Below are 21,175 nucleotides of genomic sequence, written 5' to 3'. Positions count from 1 at the left end.
AACCCATCTGTACATCACCATCATCAAAGACCAAAAGTAGAAAAACCTACAAAGATGGGGAGAAAACAGAGCAGAAAAACTGGAAACTCTAAAAAGCAGAGCACCTCTCCTCCTCCAAAGGAACGCAGTTCCTCACCAGCAACGGAACAAAGCTGGACAGAGAATGACTTTGACGAGCTGAGAGAAGAAGGCTTCAGACAAACTACTCTGAGCTATGGGAGGAAATTCAAACCAATGGCAAAAAAGTTAAAAACTTTGAAAAAGCCTCTTTTCCGAGAAAACACCAAATGGCAGATGACGCCGGTGCAGCAGGGGGGCCTGGAGGCCCTGGTGGCCCTGGGTTGGGGAACCGTCGTGGCTTCCACGGAGGTTTCGGCAGTGGCATCCAGGGCCAGGGTCGTGGCCGTGGACGGGGCCGGGGCTGAGGCCGCGGAGCTCGCAGAGGCAAGGCCGAGGACAAGGAGTGGATGCCCGTCACCAAGTTGGGCCGCTTGGTCAAGGACATGAAGATCAAGTCCCTGGAGGAGATCTATCTCTTCTGCCTGCCCATTAAGGAATCAGAGATCATTGACTTTTTCTTGGGGGCCTCTCTCAAGGATGAGGTTTTGAAGATTATGCCAGTGCAGAAGCAGACCCGTGCCGGCCAGCGCACCAGGTTCAAGGCGTTTGTGGCTATCGGGGACTACAACGGCCATGTCGGTCTGGGTGTTAAGTGCTCCAAGGAGGTGGCCACCGCCATCCGTGGGGCCATCATCCTGGCCAAGCTCTCCATTGTCCCCGTGCACAGAGGCTACTGGGGGAACAAGATCGGCAAGCCCCACACCATCCCTTGCAAGGTGACAGGCCACTGTGGCTCTGTGCTGATGCGCCTCATCCCTGCACCCAGGGGCACTGGCATCGTCTCCACACCTGTGCCTAAGAAGCTGCTCATGAGTGGCTACAACATAGGGTTTTTATACAAGAAAAATAAAGTGAATTAAGCATGAAAAAAAAAACTTTGAAAAAAAATAGATGAATGTATAACCAAGATAAAAGGAGCTGATGGAGCTGAAAGCCAAGTTTCGAGAACTACGTGAAGATTGCAGAAGCCTCGGTAGCCGATGCGATCACCTCGAAGAAAGGGTATCAGTAATGGAAGATGAAATGAATGAAATGAAGCGAGAAGGGAAGTTTAGAGAAAAAAGAATAAACGAACAAATCCTCCAAGAAATATGGGACTATCTGAAAAGACCAAACCTACATCTGATTGCTGTACCTGAAAGTGACGGGGAGAATGGAACCAAGTTGGAAAACACTCTGCAAGATATTATCCAGGAGAACTTCCCCAATCTAGCAAGGCAGGCCAACATTCAGATTCAGGAAATACAAAGAACGCCGCAAAGATAACTCCTCGAGAAGAGCAACTCCAAGACACATAATTGTCAGATTCACCAAAGTTGAAATGAAGGAAAAAATGTTAAGGGTGGCCAGAGAGAAAGGTCGGGTTACCCACAAAGGGAAGCCCATCAGACTAACAAACAGCTAATATCTCGGCAGAAACTCTACAAGCCAGAAGAGAGTGGGGGCCGATATTCAACATTCTTAAAGAAAAGAATTTTCAACCCAGAATCTCATATCCAGCCAAACTAAGCTTCATAAGTGAAGGAGAAATAAAATACAGACAAGCAAATGCTGAGTGATTTTGTCACCACCAGGCCTGCTCTAAAAGAGCTCCTGAAGGAAGCACTAAACATGGAAAGGAAAAACCGGTACCAGCCACTGCAAAAACATGCCAAATTGTAAAGACCATCGAGGCTAGGAAGAAACTGCATCAACTAATGAGCAAAATAACCAACTAACATAAGGACAGGATCAAATTCAAACATAACAATATTAACTTTAAATGTAAATGGGCTAAATGCTCCAATTAAAAGACACAGACTGGCAAATTGGATAAAGAGTCAAGACCCATCAGTGTGCTGTATTCAGGAAACCCATCTCACGTGCAGAGACACACATAGACTCAAAATAAAGGGATGGAGGAAGATCTACCAAGCAAATGGAAAACAAAAAAAGACAGGGGTTGCAATCCTAGTCCCTGATAAAATAGACTTTAAACCAACAAAGATCAAAAGAGACAAAGAAGGCCATTACATAATGGTAAAGGGATCAATTCAAGAAGAAGAGCTAACTATCCTAAATATATATGCACCCAACACAGGACCACCCAGATTCATAAAGCAAGTCCTGAGTGACCTACAAAGAGACTTAAACTCCCACACAATAATAATGGGAGATTTTAACACCCCACTGTCAACATTAGACAGATCAATGAGAGAGAAAGTTAACAAGGATACCCAGGAATTCAACTCAGCTCTGCACAAAGTGCACCGAATAGACACCTACAGAACTCTCCACCCCAAATCAACAGAATATACATTTCTTTCAGCACCACACCACACCTATTCCAAAATTGACCACATAGTTGGAAGTAAAGCTCTCCTCAGCAAATGTAAAAGAACAGAAATTATAACAAACTGTCTCTCAGACCACAGTGCAATCAAACTAGAACTCAGGATTAAGAAACTCACTCAAAACCGCTCAACTACATGGAAACTGAACAACCTGCTCCTGAATGACTACTGGGTACATAACGAAATGAAGGCAGAAATAAAGATGTTCTTTGAAACCAATGAGAACAAAGACACAACATACCAGAATCTCTGGGACACATTCAAAGCAGTGTGTAGAGGGAAATTTATAGCACGAAGTACCCACAAGAGAAAGCAGGAAAGATCCAAAATTGACACCCTAACATCACAATTAAAAGAACTAGAAAAGCAAGAGCAAACACATTCAAAAGCTAGCAGAAGGCAAGAAATAACTAAAATCAGAGCAGAACTGAAGGAAATGGAGACATAAAAAACGCTTCAAAAAATTAATGAATCCAGGAGCTGGTTTTTTGAAAAGATCAACAAAATTGATAGACCGCTAGCAACACTAATAAAGAAGAGAGAAGAATCAAATAGACGCAATAAAAAATGATAAAAGGGATATCACCACTAATCCCACAGAAATAATCTACCATCAGAGAATACTACAAACACCTCTATGCAAATAAACTAGAAAGTCTAGAAGAAATGGATAAATTCCTCGACAAATACACCCTCCCAAGACTAAACCAGGAAGAAGTTGAATCTCTGAATAGACCAATAACAGGCTCTGAAATTGTGGCAATAATCAATAGCTTACCAACCAAAAAGAGTTCAGGACCTGATGGATTCACAGCCGAATTCTACCAGAGGTACAAGGAGGAACTGGTACCATTCCTTCTGAAACTATTCCAATCAATAGAAAAAGAGGGAATCCTCCCTAACACATTTTATGAGGCCAGCATCATCCTGATACCAAAGCCTGGCAGAGACACAACCAAAAAAGAGAATTTCAGACCAATATCCTTGATGAACATTGATGCAAAAATCCTCAATAAAATACTGGCAAACTGAACCCAGCAGCATATCAAAAAGCTTATCCACCATGATCGAGTGGGCTTCATCCCTGGGATGCAGGGCTGGTTCAACATAGGCAAATCAATAAATGTAATCCAGCATATAAACAGAACCAAAGACAAAAACCACATGATTATCTCAATAGATGCAGAAAAGGCCTTGGACAAAATTCAACAATGCTTCATGCTAAAAACTCCCAATAAATTAGGTATTGATGGGACGTATCTCAAAATCATAAGAGCTATCTATGACAAACCCACAGCCAATATCATACTGAATGGGCAAAAACTGGAAACATTCCCTTTGAAAACTGGCACAAGACAGGGATGCCCTCTCTCACCGCTCCTATTCAACATAGTGCTGGAAGTTCTGGCCAGGGCAATCAGGCAGGAGAAGGAAATAAAGGGTATTCAATTAGGAAAAGAGGAAGTCAAATTGTCCCTGTTTGCAGATGATATGATTGTATATCTAGAAAACCCCATTGTCTCAGCCCAAAATCTCCTTAAGCTGATTAGCAACTTCAGCAAAGTCTCAGGATAGAAAAAGAATGTACAAAAATCACAAGCATTCTTGGACACCAATCACAGACAAACAGAGAGCCAAATCATGAGTGAACTCCCACTGACAATTGCTTCAAAGAGAATAAAATACCTAGGAATCCAGCTTACAAGGGATGTGAAGGACCTCTTCAAGGAGAACTACAAACCACTGCTCAATGAAATCAAAGAGGATACAAACAAATGGAAGAACATTCCATGCTCATGGGTTGGAAGAATCAGTATTGTGAAAATGGCCATACTGCCCAAGGTAATTTACAGATTCAGTGCCATCCCCATCAAGCTACCAATGACTTTCTTCACAGAATTGGAAAAAACTACTTTAAAGTTCATATGGAACCAAAAAAGAGCCCGCATCACCAAGTCAACCCTAAGCCAAAAGAACAAAGCTGGAGGCATCACGCTACCTGACTTCAAACTATACTACAAGGCTACAGTAACCAAAACAGCATGGTACTGGTACCACAACAGAGACATAGATCAATGGATCAGAACAGAGCCCTCAGAAATAATGCCACATATCTACAACTATCTGATCTTTGACAAACCTGACAAAAACAAGCAATGGGAAAAGGATTCCCTATTTAGTAAATGGTGCTGGGAAAACTGGCTAGCCATATGTGGAAAGCTGAAACTGGATCCCTTCCTTACACCTTATACAAAAATTAATTCAAGATGGATTAAAGACTTACATGTTAGACCTAAAACCATAAAAACCCTAGAAGAAAACCTAGGCAATACCATTCAGGACATAGACATGGGCAAGGACTTCATGTCTAAAACACCAAAAGCAATGGCAACAAAAGCCAAAATTGACAAATGGGATCTAATTAAACTAAAGAGTTTCTGCTCAGCAAAAGAAACTACCATCAGAGTGAACAGGCAACCTACACAATGGGAGAAAATTTTTGCAACCTACTCATCTGACAAAGGGCTAATATCCAGAATCTACAATGAACTCAAACAAATTTGCAAGAAAAAAACAAACAACCTCATCAAAAAGTGGGCAAAGTACATGAACAGACACTTCTCAAAAGAAGACATTTATGCAGCCAAAAAACACATGAAAAAATGCTCATCATCACTGGCCATCAGAGAAATGCAAATCAAAACCACAATGAGATACCATCTCACACCAGTTAGAATGGCCATCATTAAAAAGTCAGGAAACAACAGGTGCTGGAGAGGATGTGGAGAAATAGGAACACTTTTACACTGTTGGTGGGACTGTAAACTAGTTCAACCATTGTGGAAGTCAGTGTGGCGATTCCTCAGGGATCTAGAACTAGAAATACCATTTGACCCAGCCATCCCATTAATGGGTATATACCCAAAGGACTATAAATCATGCTGATATAAAGACACATGCACACGTATGTTTATTGTGGCACTGTTCACAATAGCAAAGAGTTGGAACCAACCCAAATGTCCAACAACGATAGACTGTATTAAGAAAATGTGGCACATATACACCATGAATACTATGCAGCCATAAAAAATGATGAGTTCATGTCCTTTGTAGAGACATGGATGAAACTGGAAATCATCATTCTCAGTAAACTATCTCAAGGACAAAAAACCAAATACCACATGTTCTCACTCATAGGTGGGAACTGAACAATGAGAACACATGGACACAGGAAGGAGAACATCACACTCTGAGGACTGTTGTGGGGTGCAGGAAGGGAGGAGGTACAGCATTAGGAGATACACCTAATGCTAAATGATGAGTTACTGGGTGCAGTACACCAACATGGCACATGGATACATATGTAACAAACCTGCACATTGTGCACATGTACACTAAAACTTAAAGTATAATAATAAAAAAAGTGAAAAGACAATGCACAGAATGAGAAAATATTTGCAAACTGTATATTCAATAAATGATCCGTATCCAGACTATATAAAGAACTCTTACAACTCAACAAAAGACAAAAGTAAGCCGGTTAAAAAATGGTAAAGGATCTGATTAGACATTTCTCCAAACCAGTTATACAAATGGCCAATAAGCATGAAAAGATGCTCAACATCACTAATAATTGGGGAGATGCAAATCAAAACTATAATAGGATACCACTTCATACTCGTTAGCAAGGCTGTTATTTTTTTTTAAATAGAGTTGGTGAGGATGTGGAAACATTGGACCCTTTATATATTGTTGGTGGGAACGTAAAATGAATAGCCACTTTGGAAAAGAGTTTGATAGTTCCTCAAAATTTTAAACATAGAATTACCATATAATCTAGCAAATTCTACTCCTAGGTATACACCAAAGAGAACTGAAAATATCTGTCTACATAAAGACTTGTACATGAATGTTCATAGTGGTATTCATACTAGCTGAGAAGTGGAAAAGAAACAAATGTCCATCAAATGATGAATGAATAGACAAAATGCTGTATATCCACACATTAGAGTATTATTCAGCCATAAAAGGGAATGAAGTACTGATATATGGTACAACATGGATGAGTGTTGAAATCATTGTGCTAAATTACAGAAGCCAGACACAAAAGGTCACATATAGTATGAATCTATTTATATGGAATGTCCAGAATATGCAAAACCACAGAGACAGAAAGTAGATACAGGGTTTCTAAGTGCTGGAGAGAAGGAGGAATTGGGAGTGCCTGCTAACAGGTTTCTTGCTGAGGTGCAAAAACTGTTCTAAAATTAGATTGTGGTGATAATTGTACAACTCTGTGAATATACTAAAACCCCACTGAGTTGTATACCCTAGGTAATTTTTTTTTTTTTTTTGGAGACAAGATCTTTCTCTGTTCCCCAGGCTTGAGTGCAGTGGCACAATCTTGGCTCACAGCAACCTCCACCTCCTGGGTTCAAGTGATTCTTGTGCCTCTCCAGTAGCTGGGACTACAGGCGCATGCCACCACACCCCGTTAACTTTAGAATTTTTTTTTTTTTTCAGATGGAGTCTCACTCTGTCACCCAGGATGGAGTACAGTGGCATGATCTCTGCTCACTGCAAGCTCCGCCTCCTGGGTTCATGCCATTCTCCTGCCTTAGCCTCTTGAGTGGCTGGGACTACAGGTGCCTGCCACCACGCCCAGCTAATTTTTGTATTTTTAGTAGAGACAGGGTTTCACCGTGTTAGCCAGGATGGTCTCGATCTCCTGACCTCATGATCCACCCACCTCGGCCTCCCAAAGTGCTGGGATTACAGGCATGAGTCACTGTGCCCGGCCAAGTTTAGTATTTTTTGTAGAGACAGGGTTTCGCCATGTTGGCCAGGCTGGTCTTGCGCTCCTGGCCTCAAGTGATCCACCTGCCTCGGCCTCTGAAAGTGCCAGTCAGTATTACAGGCGTGAGCCACTGTGCCTGGCCTTAAATGGGTAAATTTCATATGGTATATGAATTACATTTCACTAAAACTTCAAGAAAACATTATACAATAGTGTTCAAATTTTAAGTGGTCCAATTTAAATGCACTATTTATACAATTCTATATAATGTAGTCCTTACCATAGTATATGTTAACTATAAATATCTATGTCCCTACCCTTAGTATCAAAGCATATATTATATGCCAGTGAGCCAAGCCCCACGTATCTGTGAAATGTGGTCTTCTAGCCATAGAAGTAGCTTGTGCTCCTAGGGTATTCCTTGAGGCTCTGTATGAAGAGGCTCTGTATGAACAATGTCCATTTGTTTGAGTCCCTAACCTACAGAATATTCCTGACCGTGGAAATGTGACAGATAGGAGTAACCACATGGACCAAAAGGCCTGGAGGCTCATCATTTAAGGTACAAGCCAATTATGTAGTCTTTGAAAGTGCTTTGAAATTCAGCTTGCTTGATTCAATTCCATTATTTTCATTTGTATTAAAAGATTTGGCCCTTACAGGTTAAAAACAATGTCAATATAACCAAGTGACATTCAAATTTTGGCTCCCAACATGTGATATGACATCACTTCATGTGAAAATAGTGAAGCTCCAAACATTTTCTTTCAGTCATCTTATTAAGCTCTCTGAGCTCTGACAGCCTAATGAAAGGCTAAGGGGGAAGAAAATGTCCCAACATCTACACTGCTGAAGATGGGCTCATGAGAGGTTAGCTTGCGAGAATCATTCTTTCTTGGCATCTTGCTTCTGATTGCTTGGCTTTCAACTTATACCCAGCATGAAAATTTAATTTCCTCGCAGTTGAAGATAGTTTAAAGCTTATTACTCACATGCTAAAATGTTGATGTATCTGTTTTTGTGCTTGTTTTCTGGATGATTGGAATGTTCTGCAGTGATGTTCATATCAGCAGTACAGCGCTGGACTTCCTAGTGAAGAGAACAGCAAGATTATAGACACAGTTTAGAAACAAAGGAACACAATATACATTTAAAGGCATAAAGTGTTTACTCACTCCCTAGCCACAGCCACCATTACCTCCTCAATCCCAACTTCGGATATAATTATTGACATATTTATAACAAGTTTATGAAGAATGTGAAAAAGGTATAAAGATTTCATTCTTTACTGTTTCATCGATCATCTACTTTATTCTAGATTTTGACCTAGTCCCTGGGATGTAAAACAGTATCTCTTTTTGAATACATCACAGTTTATGGGTGAGAAAAATATTCAAAAAGATAGTCAAACATGATGAATAGAAAAGAGGCCTGAAAAAGCTCTGATGGGAGCACAGAACAGAGGAAGGCTTTAGACAGGTGAAAAAATTTACCTAAGTCTTAAAGGAAGAAAGGGAATTTCTAAGAAGTATAATCTCTACCATGATTTGCAATATGCTTACAGGCCTTATAGCCTCATTTTATAATTGTGAGGGTGCATTGATTCTAAAGACTCAGTGCTGAAATAACCCTAATAATAGCCCAACTAATGGTCATATCTCATATATACAGTCTTGACAAATTATTTGTGAACTCTAGTATGTTAAAAGTTATCCTTCTTTGGAAAAATAGCAGTAGCAGAAATAACGCTCTTATCCTACCTTGGCCGTGGATATAAACGTCATCCATTAGCCTAATACAACGTTGCTGAAAAGCCAAATTTTTCTACACTATATGCTTCAAACCCAAGAAAGTACTGGAGCTAACTAATAAGGGAAGTCATTAGCGGTACACAGCTGCTACAAAGAGCCTGAACAAAGTAACACAGTATTATCAGGAGAAATGTTTTACACAGAACAGATGTAGCAGAGTTTAGAAGCATGCAGACTTTTTTATTTCACAAAGGAGTTGCCTAGCAATTATGGATGTTTTCCATAGTATTTACATTAAACATAATGAAAACAATGAACTGGTTGTCTTTTATATTCACTAAGTACTTCCCAGGGAGAAGTACACTTCTTCTCTAGAAGGAGGAAGTTACTGTACTCAAAGAATTTAAGGTATAAAAGCAAAGAATTTCTGTCTGTTCAAAGAAACAGTATTCAGTGACTCTCCAATTGTTGGACACTGTAAATTGAAGTTTCCATAATTATAGTCCTTCCCAGCTGTCCATTAAAAAAAAAAAAAAGCCCAACAGGCATTAATTCAATCCACCTTTCTGGGAAAGTGTGTTTCATGACAGTTCTTACCCATTCCTTACTTACTAAACTCCAATATTTTCCTGTTCTAAGATAGTTTATAACCTATGGTTTGGAAAACACTGGTTTAAGGAGCTTTAAGGCTGCCCTTTGGGTCTTCTCTAAAATGAGATAATAAAGTGTGATCACAAATCAGTCTACATAAGAACATGAGCAGTGCCAGCCAAACTTAGAATATTGGGACCTGCCTTTTGAAACTGCCTTATAAGACCTGAGACATGCTCTTTTGAAGAGTTTCAAGGGCAGACAACTTTTGAAAATGGATTTGAAACAAGTTAGTCTTTTGTTTTTGGGTTTTGAAGGTCACACCTTTGGCATGTACTTCTTTAGGGTTGAATTGTTCAGATTTCTTATGCTGAGAGATTGTGGCTCTGTACCTTAGTTTGAGATTTACTTTGTTTATTGATTTTTTTTTCCTGTTGTATAGATCTGACCACCCTAGCTATGGACTGAAGTTGGAGCCTCTTTTCTAATATAATGCAATTGACCAAGACTGCTTGGGAGCAGTTGTCAGTATTGTTTAAAGCTGTCATTCGATATGGCCAAACTCTTTGTTATCTAAAATGCCTTGTCTGATCTGTTGCCTCTATTTCACTTTTCCAATTAGATGAATGACAGAAACAAAAAAATCGTAATAAATATTGTCAAATCTGATTTTATTAGAACCCATGGGGTTTGCCTGAGGCCTTCTGATTTTGTCATGTAGATAATAATGTCATCTGTTAATTCCTTGCAGTACTGCCTGGCTCATTTAGATGCTGATAATATCATCTGATCCTGGAGTGGCTTTTCTCCATCAGAACTGCCATTTCAAAGTTAACATGATTTTAATAGGTGTTAAAAACCCTTTAAAGAGACACTGGCCAATGGAGTATGCATTGCAAATTTACCTATTCAGAACTCTGATAAATAGTTTAAACTTGTTTATATTTTACTCTCTATATAACAAAGCTAGAATTCTCAAAAAGAACAGTTTGAATCTTAACAGGCACATAAGCATAGGAGAAGGCCAACAGAAAACAGGTTTAAAATAAAGCAAAAAATCAAAGACCGAACAAACCCTAAAAATTGATATAACGAGAATTTTAGGGAGGTGACGTAGGCTAAATCACTTCCTACCTACAGTCATTGATGCAAGAGGCTATTTAAAGAGCACTTAAAGACCTACTGTGCTACTATACTATGGCTCAATTAAAAAAAAAGTAATGCAACAAAACATCTAGAAATCTTTCAGATTGCTCAGTTCCAAAAAGGTAGCTGAGAATAAACTATTTGGATCTGGTTACCAAGTATTACACCAAGTAAGGGTAACATTCTTAATGTCTGAGTTCAGGCAGCCTACAATTGTGGTAAAGAGACTGACTGTTCTACAGATGACTGATGGGTTTAGGTCATGGTAGTGACCCAGTGCATGTACAGTGTCGGACACAGAACTGGCCTTTGACAGGTGCTGGTTATACTGCATCTTCCAGCCCCTACTCTCTTCTGCTCAGGGTATAAATTGCTGCCAGACTGATTTTCTTCAAACGTTATGCTGACTTTGTTATTCCCTTCCTCAGAAACGTGTGGAGAGATTCCACATTCCCTTAGCCAGGCTTTCAAGGTCCCATCTTATCTTCCCCTCCCTTTCCAATCCCAGACAATATTCCCCTCCCTTCCCAGTCCCAGACAATATTAACTCCATACCCTTTGAAAAGACCATTTGATTTCCTGCTCATTGCTTTATTGCCATTTACCTTGGTAAGAATGCCTGTTCTCTTCCTCTATCCAAATCCATGTATCTTTATCAAAATGACTGCATTTGCCCCCTAGAAAACTAACCTGTCTTTGGAGAGTATAACACAGCATTATTATCCTCCAGCTGGTCTCTAACATAAGAATTACTTTTCATGAAATCTGGCTATCTCCCTTTTATCTCCCTCTTCATCAAAATCTCAAACAACTGTGATTTACCTCATAACCATTTAAAAATGTTTTTCTTAAGATATTTAAGACCCAAACTGGCATTTTTGTCAAAAAGGCTGAGGAAACTAACTCTACAGCAAGCTTATCCAATCCATGGCCCACGGGCCACATGCGGCCCAGGATGGCTTTGAAAGCAGCCCAACACAAATTCGTAAACTTTCTTAAAACATTGAGGGTTTTTTTTTTTCCTGCAATTTTTTAGCTCATCAGCTCTCATTAGTGTATTTTATGTGTGGCCCAAGACATTTATTCTTCCAATGTGGCCTAGGGAAGCCAAAAGATTGGACAGCCCTGCCTACAGGCTCATTTTCTGCCCTCTTGCAGGCAGCAGTTGGTGCAGCATTACACCTCTGACCAGAGACTTCCCTATTATACGTCATCAGCAACCCTGGACGTCTCCCTTCATTTCCTAAAGTCATTGTGGCCACTGGTCCCTCAGAGCATGGACTCAGGTGGACTAAGCTTTGTTCTTTTGATTTAAGATGAACAACCAGCCCAAATTTAGCACAGCTGGTTAACTGTAATAGAGGCAGTCCCCCAGAGGATCTTGTCAAGGGGTTGTGGACTGCTGGCCTCATCCTGCACTCTTTTAGACTTCTGATTCTTCCAGTCCCTGCCTGTTAATTCTTCTGACTCATGGAGCTTTGGAGTGCCTTCCTTTTGAAAGAGTATGCTAGCACTGGTCTTTTGGAAGCCTTCTGCATTATGTTTGTGGGGGCCAAGGAAGAGGCTGTCAATCTTTTAATACTACTCTGGGAAACTACTCCCTGGGAAGGACAGTGAGGTTGAAGTTAGCTCAGGTAGCCAAGGTAATGGTGTCATCCAACGCTATCACAAGAAAAGGACTGATGTTATTTTTAGTGACTGCAAATACTGTATGATGTTGCTTTTCATGGTCTCTAGAATTTATCTGACAAGAACAAAAAGCTGGCTTATAGCAACACTTCTAGACAAAGAGTCAAAATTACCAGTGAATTGTTTTTCGCATTCGCCAAGCAGTAAAGTTCTGAAACTATGATAGTTATTCACCAATATTTTTTTACTTCCAAGATGTTTAAACATGATGGGTGAGAATTTTTGCTGAAATCTCCAATGAAAATACATAGATGCCTTTCTCCTTTGCACTTCTTCAGAACTTTATGCCTGTACAATAGCACTTATTTTGCTTTGTCCTGTTTCTGTTTTGGTTGTGTACACTCTGGCCTCCCCTAATACCAGATTGAACTCTTTGAGGGCAAGGACTCTAATTCACATTTGTATCTTATATTATGGCCAGAGAATGGTAGATCTTCAGTAACTGTTAGATAGGTTGTTTTAGCTCCTCTTAATGTCCAGTTGTTAACTTTTCAGTTGTATTTCTCATAATTTTAAGACTAATTTTAGGCCTACATGTTGGATAAGATTTTTATAAGTCATATTCTCAGCTATCTCAGAAGGCTCGAGACCATACAGATCACTTAATGGGCAGCTAATACTCCTAGTGGGGGGTTCCTAATTTGGCTGCTCTCCCCACCTTTTTGTATCGTTAAGGCACTGTGGCATGATCGGTTCTAGTCACTTGCAAGCTTGCTTATTTCTCCTTCTGACCTTGGCTCATTACAGGACATTACTCTGGCTTTTTGGTGTTTTTTCCTGAGACAGGGTCTTGCTCTGTCGCTCAGGCTGGAATGCAGTGCTACAGTCATAGCTCACTGCAGCCTCAATATCCTGGGATCAAGTGATCCTCCTGCCTCAGCCTCGGCCTCTGAATAGCTAGGACCACAGTTGTGCATCACTACACCTGGCTAATTAAAAAAATTTTTTTGTAGAGACAGAGTCGTGCTGTGTTGTCCAGGCTGGTTGGGAACTCCTGATCTCAAGCGATCCTCCCACCTTGTTCTCCCAAAGTGTTGGGATTACAGGTGTGAGCCACTGTGCCTGGCCCAGGACACGACTTTAATGAGAGTCTGGATGGTGTCAAGGTGAACCATGTGGGTTCAAGTCAGATACCCTACTGCTGCCATTTCAAAATGTAGCCACCCACAGCCTCAGTTTTCTCATGGGTAGTTTCGTCATCAGTAAAATGGGGACAATAAGATAGCACCTACCTCAGGAAATAGAATCATCTATGCACAGTGCTAACTAGTAAATGCTGGCCATCATTATTCCAGGTAAATGGATCTGGAAATCTGAGATTAAGATTACCTTAACTCTCTTACCATAACACAATTTTGTTTTTAATTACACAAAATCTTTTTCTATCCTTTCGTATAAAGCCTGTTACTATCTCTGTTTATAAAATAGCCATAATAGCTTCTTATGTAGCCTATTACCAGTTTTCCCTTTTAGCAGTTACCCAAAAGGAATACTACTCTTTTAAAATACTTCAAATTTTCACCGAATTATAAGGTGACAGTAACATTGGTGAGCTTTTCTATTTTCTTATTCTCCCCTTTACGTTGCTGCTTTGCTGTTCTTTTTAGAAGAAAGCATATTCTTCCTATTCTGAACAGCTCTGATTTTAAACCTTTCAAACCTGAAAAGATAGTGAAATGACAACAGTCATTTCACCTTCCTGCCTGCCCTCCCCATTCCACTCCCATAAGTATCAGCTAATACTATTTAAGCTATAAAGTTCAATGTAGGCGATTAAAGCTTTTAGCTGCAGTATATTTTTTAGGACAGAAATAGGGTACAGATGCCCAGGATTTGTTAAGAAGCATGATTTTGATGCAGCAAAGCCCATTTTAAGTCAGATCAAGTTTACAGAGGTGTAGCTGATTATTTTGAATAATTAAATGGTGTCAAAACCAGCTGTGATGAATAGCACTGGGGTCTCAAATCATAAATAATTGAGAAACTGGAGTTGCATTTGATCATCCTGATCAAATTCGGCTCTCTAGAGGATAAATGTTTGTCCTGAATACCATCAACATTGTTAAATGCCTCAATATTCTTGCTCAGTCATCCAGCCAACAGTCAATTGAACTAAATCACTTTAACACCACACAGATTTGCTGTCCTCATGAATACAAAATGTTTGACTTAAACCATGTTCTTTGTAGTTGAATAGGCACCTTTTTTAGTAAGCATCTAATAGCATTAAATACTTGACCTGCTTTTGTTGGTTCCATAGAACATATGACTTCATAGAATAAATCAGAGGTTCTTTCTACCACCTTTGTTTTCATTCTGCTCAAAACAACAAAAACTAACAAAAAACTAAGAGAAAGACTTAATTTAAAACAAGTCAGCAATATAACTGCCTTTATGACAGCGTTTTGGGATTCCAAATTTGCATAGACAGGGGCTTTTCATCCTGTTTTTATTTCTCATTGTTCATTCAAGGTAACTGCACCTTCCAGCTGTATGACTCCTAGATGATCTTAAAGTGCTTACCTTCCATTACTTCATTTTGCCCGGTAACCAATTTTGTTGAAAGAGATGGGTAGGTTATCATCATCATCATCATCATTTCCATTTTAAAGTAGAAATGAGACAGAGAAAGGAACCAACTTACCCACAAAGCTAGAAGACAGCTGAGCTGCCATGAAAACTTGGCCTCCTCGACACAACTCTTGCTGCCAGAGATGTGCCTTAGTTAAGCGCCTCAGTGAAGAAAAGGGCAGTCTGTTTAATAGCTCCTCATTGACACCCTGTCACTGCTGAACTGGCACGGAACCCAGAGTTGGCAGGGTGGTACATGCCTCTCTCTACCTTGTTTCCTACACACCAGTTCTTAAAATCAGAAGGCTGTGTTAACCCAAGTCTTCTCTCCAAGGATTAATAATCATGAAAACAACAACAGTCAACCTTTGCATGGTTCTTAACAATGAACTCAGCACTTTCAAAGATGTTCATCATTTATTTTCTCCAACGACTTTACAATGTAGGTGACATTGGTGCCATTTTTCAAAAATGGGAAAACGGGGGATCTGAGATGACGTGATTGGTCTGAGGATTATGAAGCTCACTACTGATGAAGCCAGCATCCAGTTTTTCAGACACCAAACCTGCTATCTTCACTATACCATGTGCATTGCAGAAAAGACACGGAATTAGGGAGCTTGTGTTATGATTGCTGTTCCCAGTTAGAATTAAATGTAACAAGAGCCTGAAGAGCAATCCCTACCAGTTTGCTTCTTTTCTATCACTAAGTCAGTTCTTTTGTAGAAATACATATTCAGGACAGGTACAATCAACTCCCCTTTCACCTAAATTTTATTTGGAAAAGAATGCCTATTAAAATAATAGATGAAAAACTCCACTTTCCATAGTTACTGTTTTGTTATGCTTGGAATGAATTCAGTTCAAGTTTACAAAAATCTGCATAAGGTAAGAGTTAGGTTTCTGGAAGTTAACTTCCAGCTTTGAAACATACCTCAAAATCCTCAGAGAACCCATGCTGGTTATTAGAATAGAGCTCACCGATGTGTTTGACAAACTGTTTGACAGGAATGGCTTCCATGTCATCTGGGGGAATAAAATAATATTCAAAGTTACGTAGAATACTTCCATAAAACAAGTTACACTGATAAAGCAAAGCATCCTTAAGACAAACACTTGATTTTTGCAAAGAGCAAAATAATTGTATCACACAAAATAGATGTCCTGAAGAAAAGTCTCAGGATTTATTTTACATTAGGATCTCATTATGACTTTAATGCCTACAAGCCAGGTTAAATACGGTTTTTTAAAAAAGGTACATAGAGAATTCCCTTTACTTTTTATATTCAAGGCAATTTACATAGTTAAATTACCACAGCATACTCTTAACTAAAAGTGTGAATTTATCAAGGGTACCCATTTGCCAAGAAATTTTATCACACCAGGGGTTTTCTTTGTTTTGTTTGTTTGTTTGTTTGTTTTTTAATTGCTGTTCAATGGAGTCCAGCTTGAACTTTGAGCAATTAAGTTCTATTTCCAATCTTTTAAGTTTTAAGCAATCCTTTATACACAATTATAGATAGATGCCATTGTACCAGCTGGCTCTGGGTACAATGCCATCTATCTTTAAGTGTTCAAAATTTTCGCTCAAGACAGCTGTGTCTACATGATGCCAAATAATCAGTTTGACTGAATTAACTGGATTTTTTTGGTGTTGACAGACTAGGTATAGATTCAGGAAGACTCCACATTCCCATTTATTTTGTGTTGTCACTTCAAAAGGAGACTTTCAGTTCATAAGCCCGAAGTACGTTTTAAGCTTATTTATCATGATACTTGAGTACTGCTATAAAATAGCCACACCCAACTAACTGGAGCTCCCCAACCTCCTTCTTCCCTTCTCCCTCGACCCTCCCCCACAAATATTTCCTTTTAAAAATACTCTGCTGAATTTGAGATAAACAACAGACATGACATTTACTTTATTCAGAGTGAAAGATCTTTGGCAAACGCACAAACATCTAAACTGCCACAGATGCTTTTCTTAGCAAAGGGTATGAAGATCTGTATGTGTAAATGAGGTCCTACTTTGGCAAGAATTTTATAGATCCAGGCCTGACAATCTGATTTCTCTTCATCTGGTGACAGTTAACATTGACTATGTCATTCCTTCTCTTCTTTCTTTCGAGAGAGCAAAGCTCTAGGGTGGCTTTTTGCATCTATTGACATTTTCAAACTTGAATCATGCTTAAGTGGAAAATAGCATCTCTTATACTTTGTTTTAGGAAGGTGACTTATGTGTTCATAATCCAAGTTGCTTAGCATAGAAATGTTACTTATCAAATAGGTGGTGCTCTGTAAGTACAAATTCTTCCTGTGTGAACACTTAAAGTCCTAATCATGTTAATAGGCAACCTTATGAAAAAAATTGCCAAGTTATTTACAAATATTTCAGAATTGAAGATGTTCATGAATATGCAATCATTTTGCATGCCCAAGAAATCTATAGCTCTCATGATGTAACCAGCATTAACAGAGTAAGCGGAGCCAAAATGTTTCTCCAGAATATTTAGCAGAATGCACAGTTCAAGAAAAATTTCCAAAATTATCTGATCACTTCACTTAAAACGTTTAGAAGTAAGCAAATTCTACAATAATGATCAGTGGCAATGAAAATGATCTCAAGTTGAGAAAAGGGTTACTATGTACAAAGCTGGAGAGTCTCTAAATGATTAGCCCAAGAATAAACTCATTTTCAAACAAGAGGCAAAATGGGTGAGATGTACAACCTAACCACAGAATCACTCTAATATACAGACTATAGGACTTTCATATACTTAGAAATGACAGATACAACACTATTTTCAAGGGCAGAGTGACATATTTAGTAGAGTAATAGGTCGAAGGCAACATTTATACGATAAAGATAGTTTAGAATTTTAGATTCCCGAGAACTTATAGTGCCATGATTAAGAACACGGACTCTAGTTCAAAATAAGAAAAAACATATCAGCTTTAGAACGGTTTTACTCTGTAAGGTAAAAACCACAGCATTTTAAAGGCCATAGCCCACCTCAAATCATTAAAAGAAATGCTTTCAGGTTAACTGCTTATTGTTTTTTTCTGCAAAGTGCTCAACTGTAATATCCAAGCTAATGTCACATACACATGCCCAGAAATCAGTATGCCTGCTGCCACTATGGCTAGAAGCAGCAAAAATCCAGCAGAGCTCAGTATGATAATCATGGAAATATATGACTCACTAGTCTCTCCAATTTGCATCTTTATCCGAGGACGCCTAACCACACCCTCTGGGTTTCCAGGCACCACCAATAATGTCACAAAAGTACCAGACAGGCGGACATACATACAGATGCATGCTGTACTGACCACTGTCAGCTACCCAGATAATACAGCATTTGCCCTGCCATCAAGATAAATAGCTGCGGAGTCATAAATCTCTTTTCTTTATATTGAGATGAATATAAGGCTATGACTAATTATTCTAATCATTCTCATAATTTTTCTATTACATTCTCTCAACATGAGCCAGATGATTATAAAATCAATGTAACTAGCAGAAGGCCAAGCAATTAGGACAGCATCAGAGGCCTAATCAGCTCAATTTTTATCTGGAAAGGCCCTGTGTGTTTTAAGAAGACATTTATCCAAAACATGCTATCTCCACCTAAATGTCTGAGTTTCATTAAAGATTGCAGAGAATATTAGCAGCACTAACTAGGCCAGGCACTTTCTGTGTACTTTATATGTATTAACATGTACTCCAAGAAATGCGTACTCTTTTCATATGCATCTTGCAGTTGAAAAAAGTTTAGAATGGCAGAAGCAGCTGGCTGCAGACCCTAGATAAAAAGTGCTCTGACTCAGAGAATGGGAAACCCCTGGATGAAGCCGTTTCTGAGCACCTAGTACTCAGCCAGATATTAGGGAGATGATCTCTGCTCAAGGACATTTGTGGTGGTGAAGAGATGAACACAAGGGAGAGCAAGAACAGTGTAATTGTGTGATAAAGACTACAAGTGCCATTAAAAGGATGGATTTGATGACAGTGGGAATAAATGTCACTGATGTAGTGGTGGTGGTGGTGGGAGAAGCATAAAGGAAAAAGGGGGCTGGAATCAAAGTGAAGATGTTTTCACTGACTACAGATTAAATGAGAGATTATTATGGTATAACAAAAGCAGGATAATGATAAAGTTGGTAGAATGAGAGGAAAACCACCATTTAATAAGCCCTTACTGGTTACCAGGGACTGTGCTAAATGTTTTTCTCACATTTATCTCTGTAAGAACCAGATGAAGGGAACATGGTTATTCTCACAGTGCACATAAGGAAACCAAGGCAACTTGTCCAAAAAGACTCAGTTAAGTGGCAGAGCTGAGATTTGAACCCAGGTCCATTGAACCCAAAGACTGTATTCCTGTGTACTATGATATACTGTTTGTCTTCATTCTCAAAGCACTATAATTTCAAGGAATAACAAATTAAACTTTTAAATTCTTAATATCCTGGTTAATCTGATAAATGTCACTTGATAATTCTGTGCTAATTTTTTTTTTTTTGAGACATGGTCTCACTGTGTCACCCAGGCTGGTTGGAGTGCAGCTGCTCAATTGTAGCTCACTGCCACCTCAAACTCCTGAGCTCAAGTGATCCTCCCACCCCAGTCTCCTAAGTAGCTAGGTATAGTTCCGCGCCACCATGCCTGGCTAATTTAAAGAGATAGAGTCTTGCTATGTTGCCCAGGCTAGTCTTGAACTCCTAGCCTCAAGCAATCCTTCCACCTCAGCCTTCTGAGTAGCTGAGACTACAGGCCCATGCCACCATACCTGGCTTATATTTTTTGTAGAGATGGAGTCTTGCTATGTTGCCCAGGCTGGTCTTGAACTCCTAGCCTCAAGCAATCCTTCCACCTCAGCCTCCTGCGTAGCTGGGACTACAGGCCCACGTCACCATACCTGGCTTATATTTTTTGTAGAGATGGGGGTCTCACTATGTTGTCCAGGCTAGTCTCAAACTCTTGGGCTCGAGTGATCGTCCTGCCTCTGCCTCCCAAAGCACTGAGATTATTATAGGCATGAGCCACTTTACTCAGCCACTATTTGTACTTACAAAATTTTCAGATACCAAAGGTTTAAACTAGGCAAAAGTGGGACCACTACCATTATCACTAAATCACCCGATTATAAAATGACTAATGTAGAGAATATGTACCTGAAGAGGTGGGCTTATTGTTGTTAAATATTATTATTTACCCTTAAGTTCCCAGATTTTAGCTTTTTATGGTTAGAATTAGATTATGTACATAACTGGCCTTTTATTTTGTTCAATCCACAACAAAACCTTCTTATGTACTTTTGATGAAGTTTGAAATTAGGTTTGTAGGTACCAAAAGCAGAGCCTCAGAAGAGGGTGAACTGATGACAGCAACTTCTCCTGAGAAGAAAAGACCAAAGCTGAGATAACACTGACCTCAAATGCAACACTGTAGGCAGTAAAGAACAATGGCATTCGAACATAAAGCTGTTTCCAAAATCTACAGTTAGGTATCTGCTGTACTTGCATCTTCAGAACTGTTAGAGGGAAATCACCAGTACTTGATGCCTCTAACCTACTCATATATGCTAAATTTCCTTTCTCTTAATCTTAAGGCATAACAGATAAATAAAAAGAGAAGCAGCTTTCTTGCCCATAGTTTTTTATTTGATATTAGAAAGGAAAAATGAGCAGCCAAAGCTGTCCCTGAACATACACCACAGGGAGGAGCTGCACAAAGGGCCCAGCCTTAGTACACTGCTCCTGGTAAGGCCATTGGCATGTAACTCAGTAAAACTGAGTATCTGTGATTCTTATCAGCCACCAGTGATGAGAGGCTTCCTGTGTATCAGGAAACCAGAGGCAATGGTATGAGTGGAAAAGCCAGAGCCAGACTGCGTGACTCTACTTCTTTGATTCCCTTTCCTCATCTGTAAAATGGGAATAACAGTACTTAATTCATAGAGTGTTATGAAAAGCAAACAAGATAACACAAGTACTTATAAGAGTGCCTGGCATTTAGTAAACATTTCATAATTCATAGAATGTTATGAAAAGTAAACAAGATAGCACAAGTACTTAGAAGAGTGCCTGGCATTTAGTAAACATTTCATATCTATGATTTATTGTTAGGTGCTACTTGCTTTACATGCACAACCCTATGTTCTAGGTGCTGTGAT

At 39.4% G+C, this 21,175-nt stretch overlaps 1 protein-coding gene and 1 long non-coding RNA gene across 9 annotated transcripts in view; one reads left to right on the top strand and one right to left on the bottom strand.

Moving 5' to 3' along the window:
- Nucleotides 1-21,175, bottom strand: part of PTPRG (protein tyrosine phosphatase receptor type G) — a 759,442-nt gene that overhangs the window by 41,441 nt on the left and 696,826 nt on the right. For all 7 annotated transcript variants that reach the window (XM_032149389.3, XM_032149390.2, XM_058437116.1 and 4 more), the window contains 2 exons: nucleotides 15,934-16,025; nucleotides 8,244-8,340 (listed from right to left, as the gene is read on the bottom strand). In XM_032149389.3, the coding sequence (XP_032005280.1) occupies nucleotides 8,244-8,340; nucleotides 15,934-16,025 (189 nt within the window). The remainder of the gene's footprint in view (nucleotides 1-8,243; nucleotides 8,341-15,933; nucleotides 16,026-21,175) is intronic.
- LOC116810458 (uncharacterized) overlaps nucleotides 1-21,175 on the top strand; it is a 66,483-nt gene that overhangs the window by 38,693 nt on the left and 6,615 nt on the right. Inside the window, exon 2 of one of the 2 annotated variants that reach the window (XR_009213035.1) lies at nucleotides 14,901-15,817. The exons of the other annotated variant lie outside the window; for it this stretch is intronic. This is a non-coding gene — a long non-coding RNA (uncharacterized LOC116810458). Of the gene's footprint in view, nucleotides 1-14,900; nucleotides 15,818-21,175 lie in introns of those variants that run through there. 2 annotated transcript variants of the gene reach the window in all.

The sequence above is a fragment of the Hylobates moloch genome, unplaced genomic scaffold (assembly GCF_009828535.3).
Source record: "Hylobates moloch isolate HMO894 unplaced genomic scaffold, HMol_V3 SCAFFOLD_4, whole genome shotgun sequence".
NCBI classification, from domain to species: Eukaryota; Metazoa; Chordata; class Mammalia; order Primates; family Hylobatidae; genus Hylobates; species Hylobates moloch.
The sequence above is the reverse complement of the archived record's forward strand: the minus strand, read 5'-3'. Positions and strand labels throughout refer to the sequence as shown.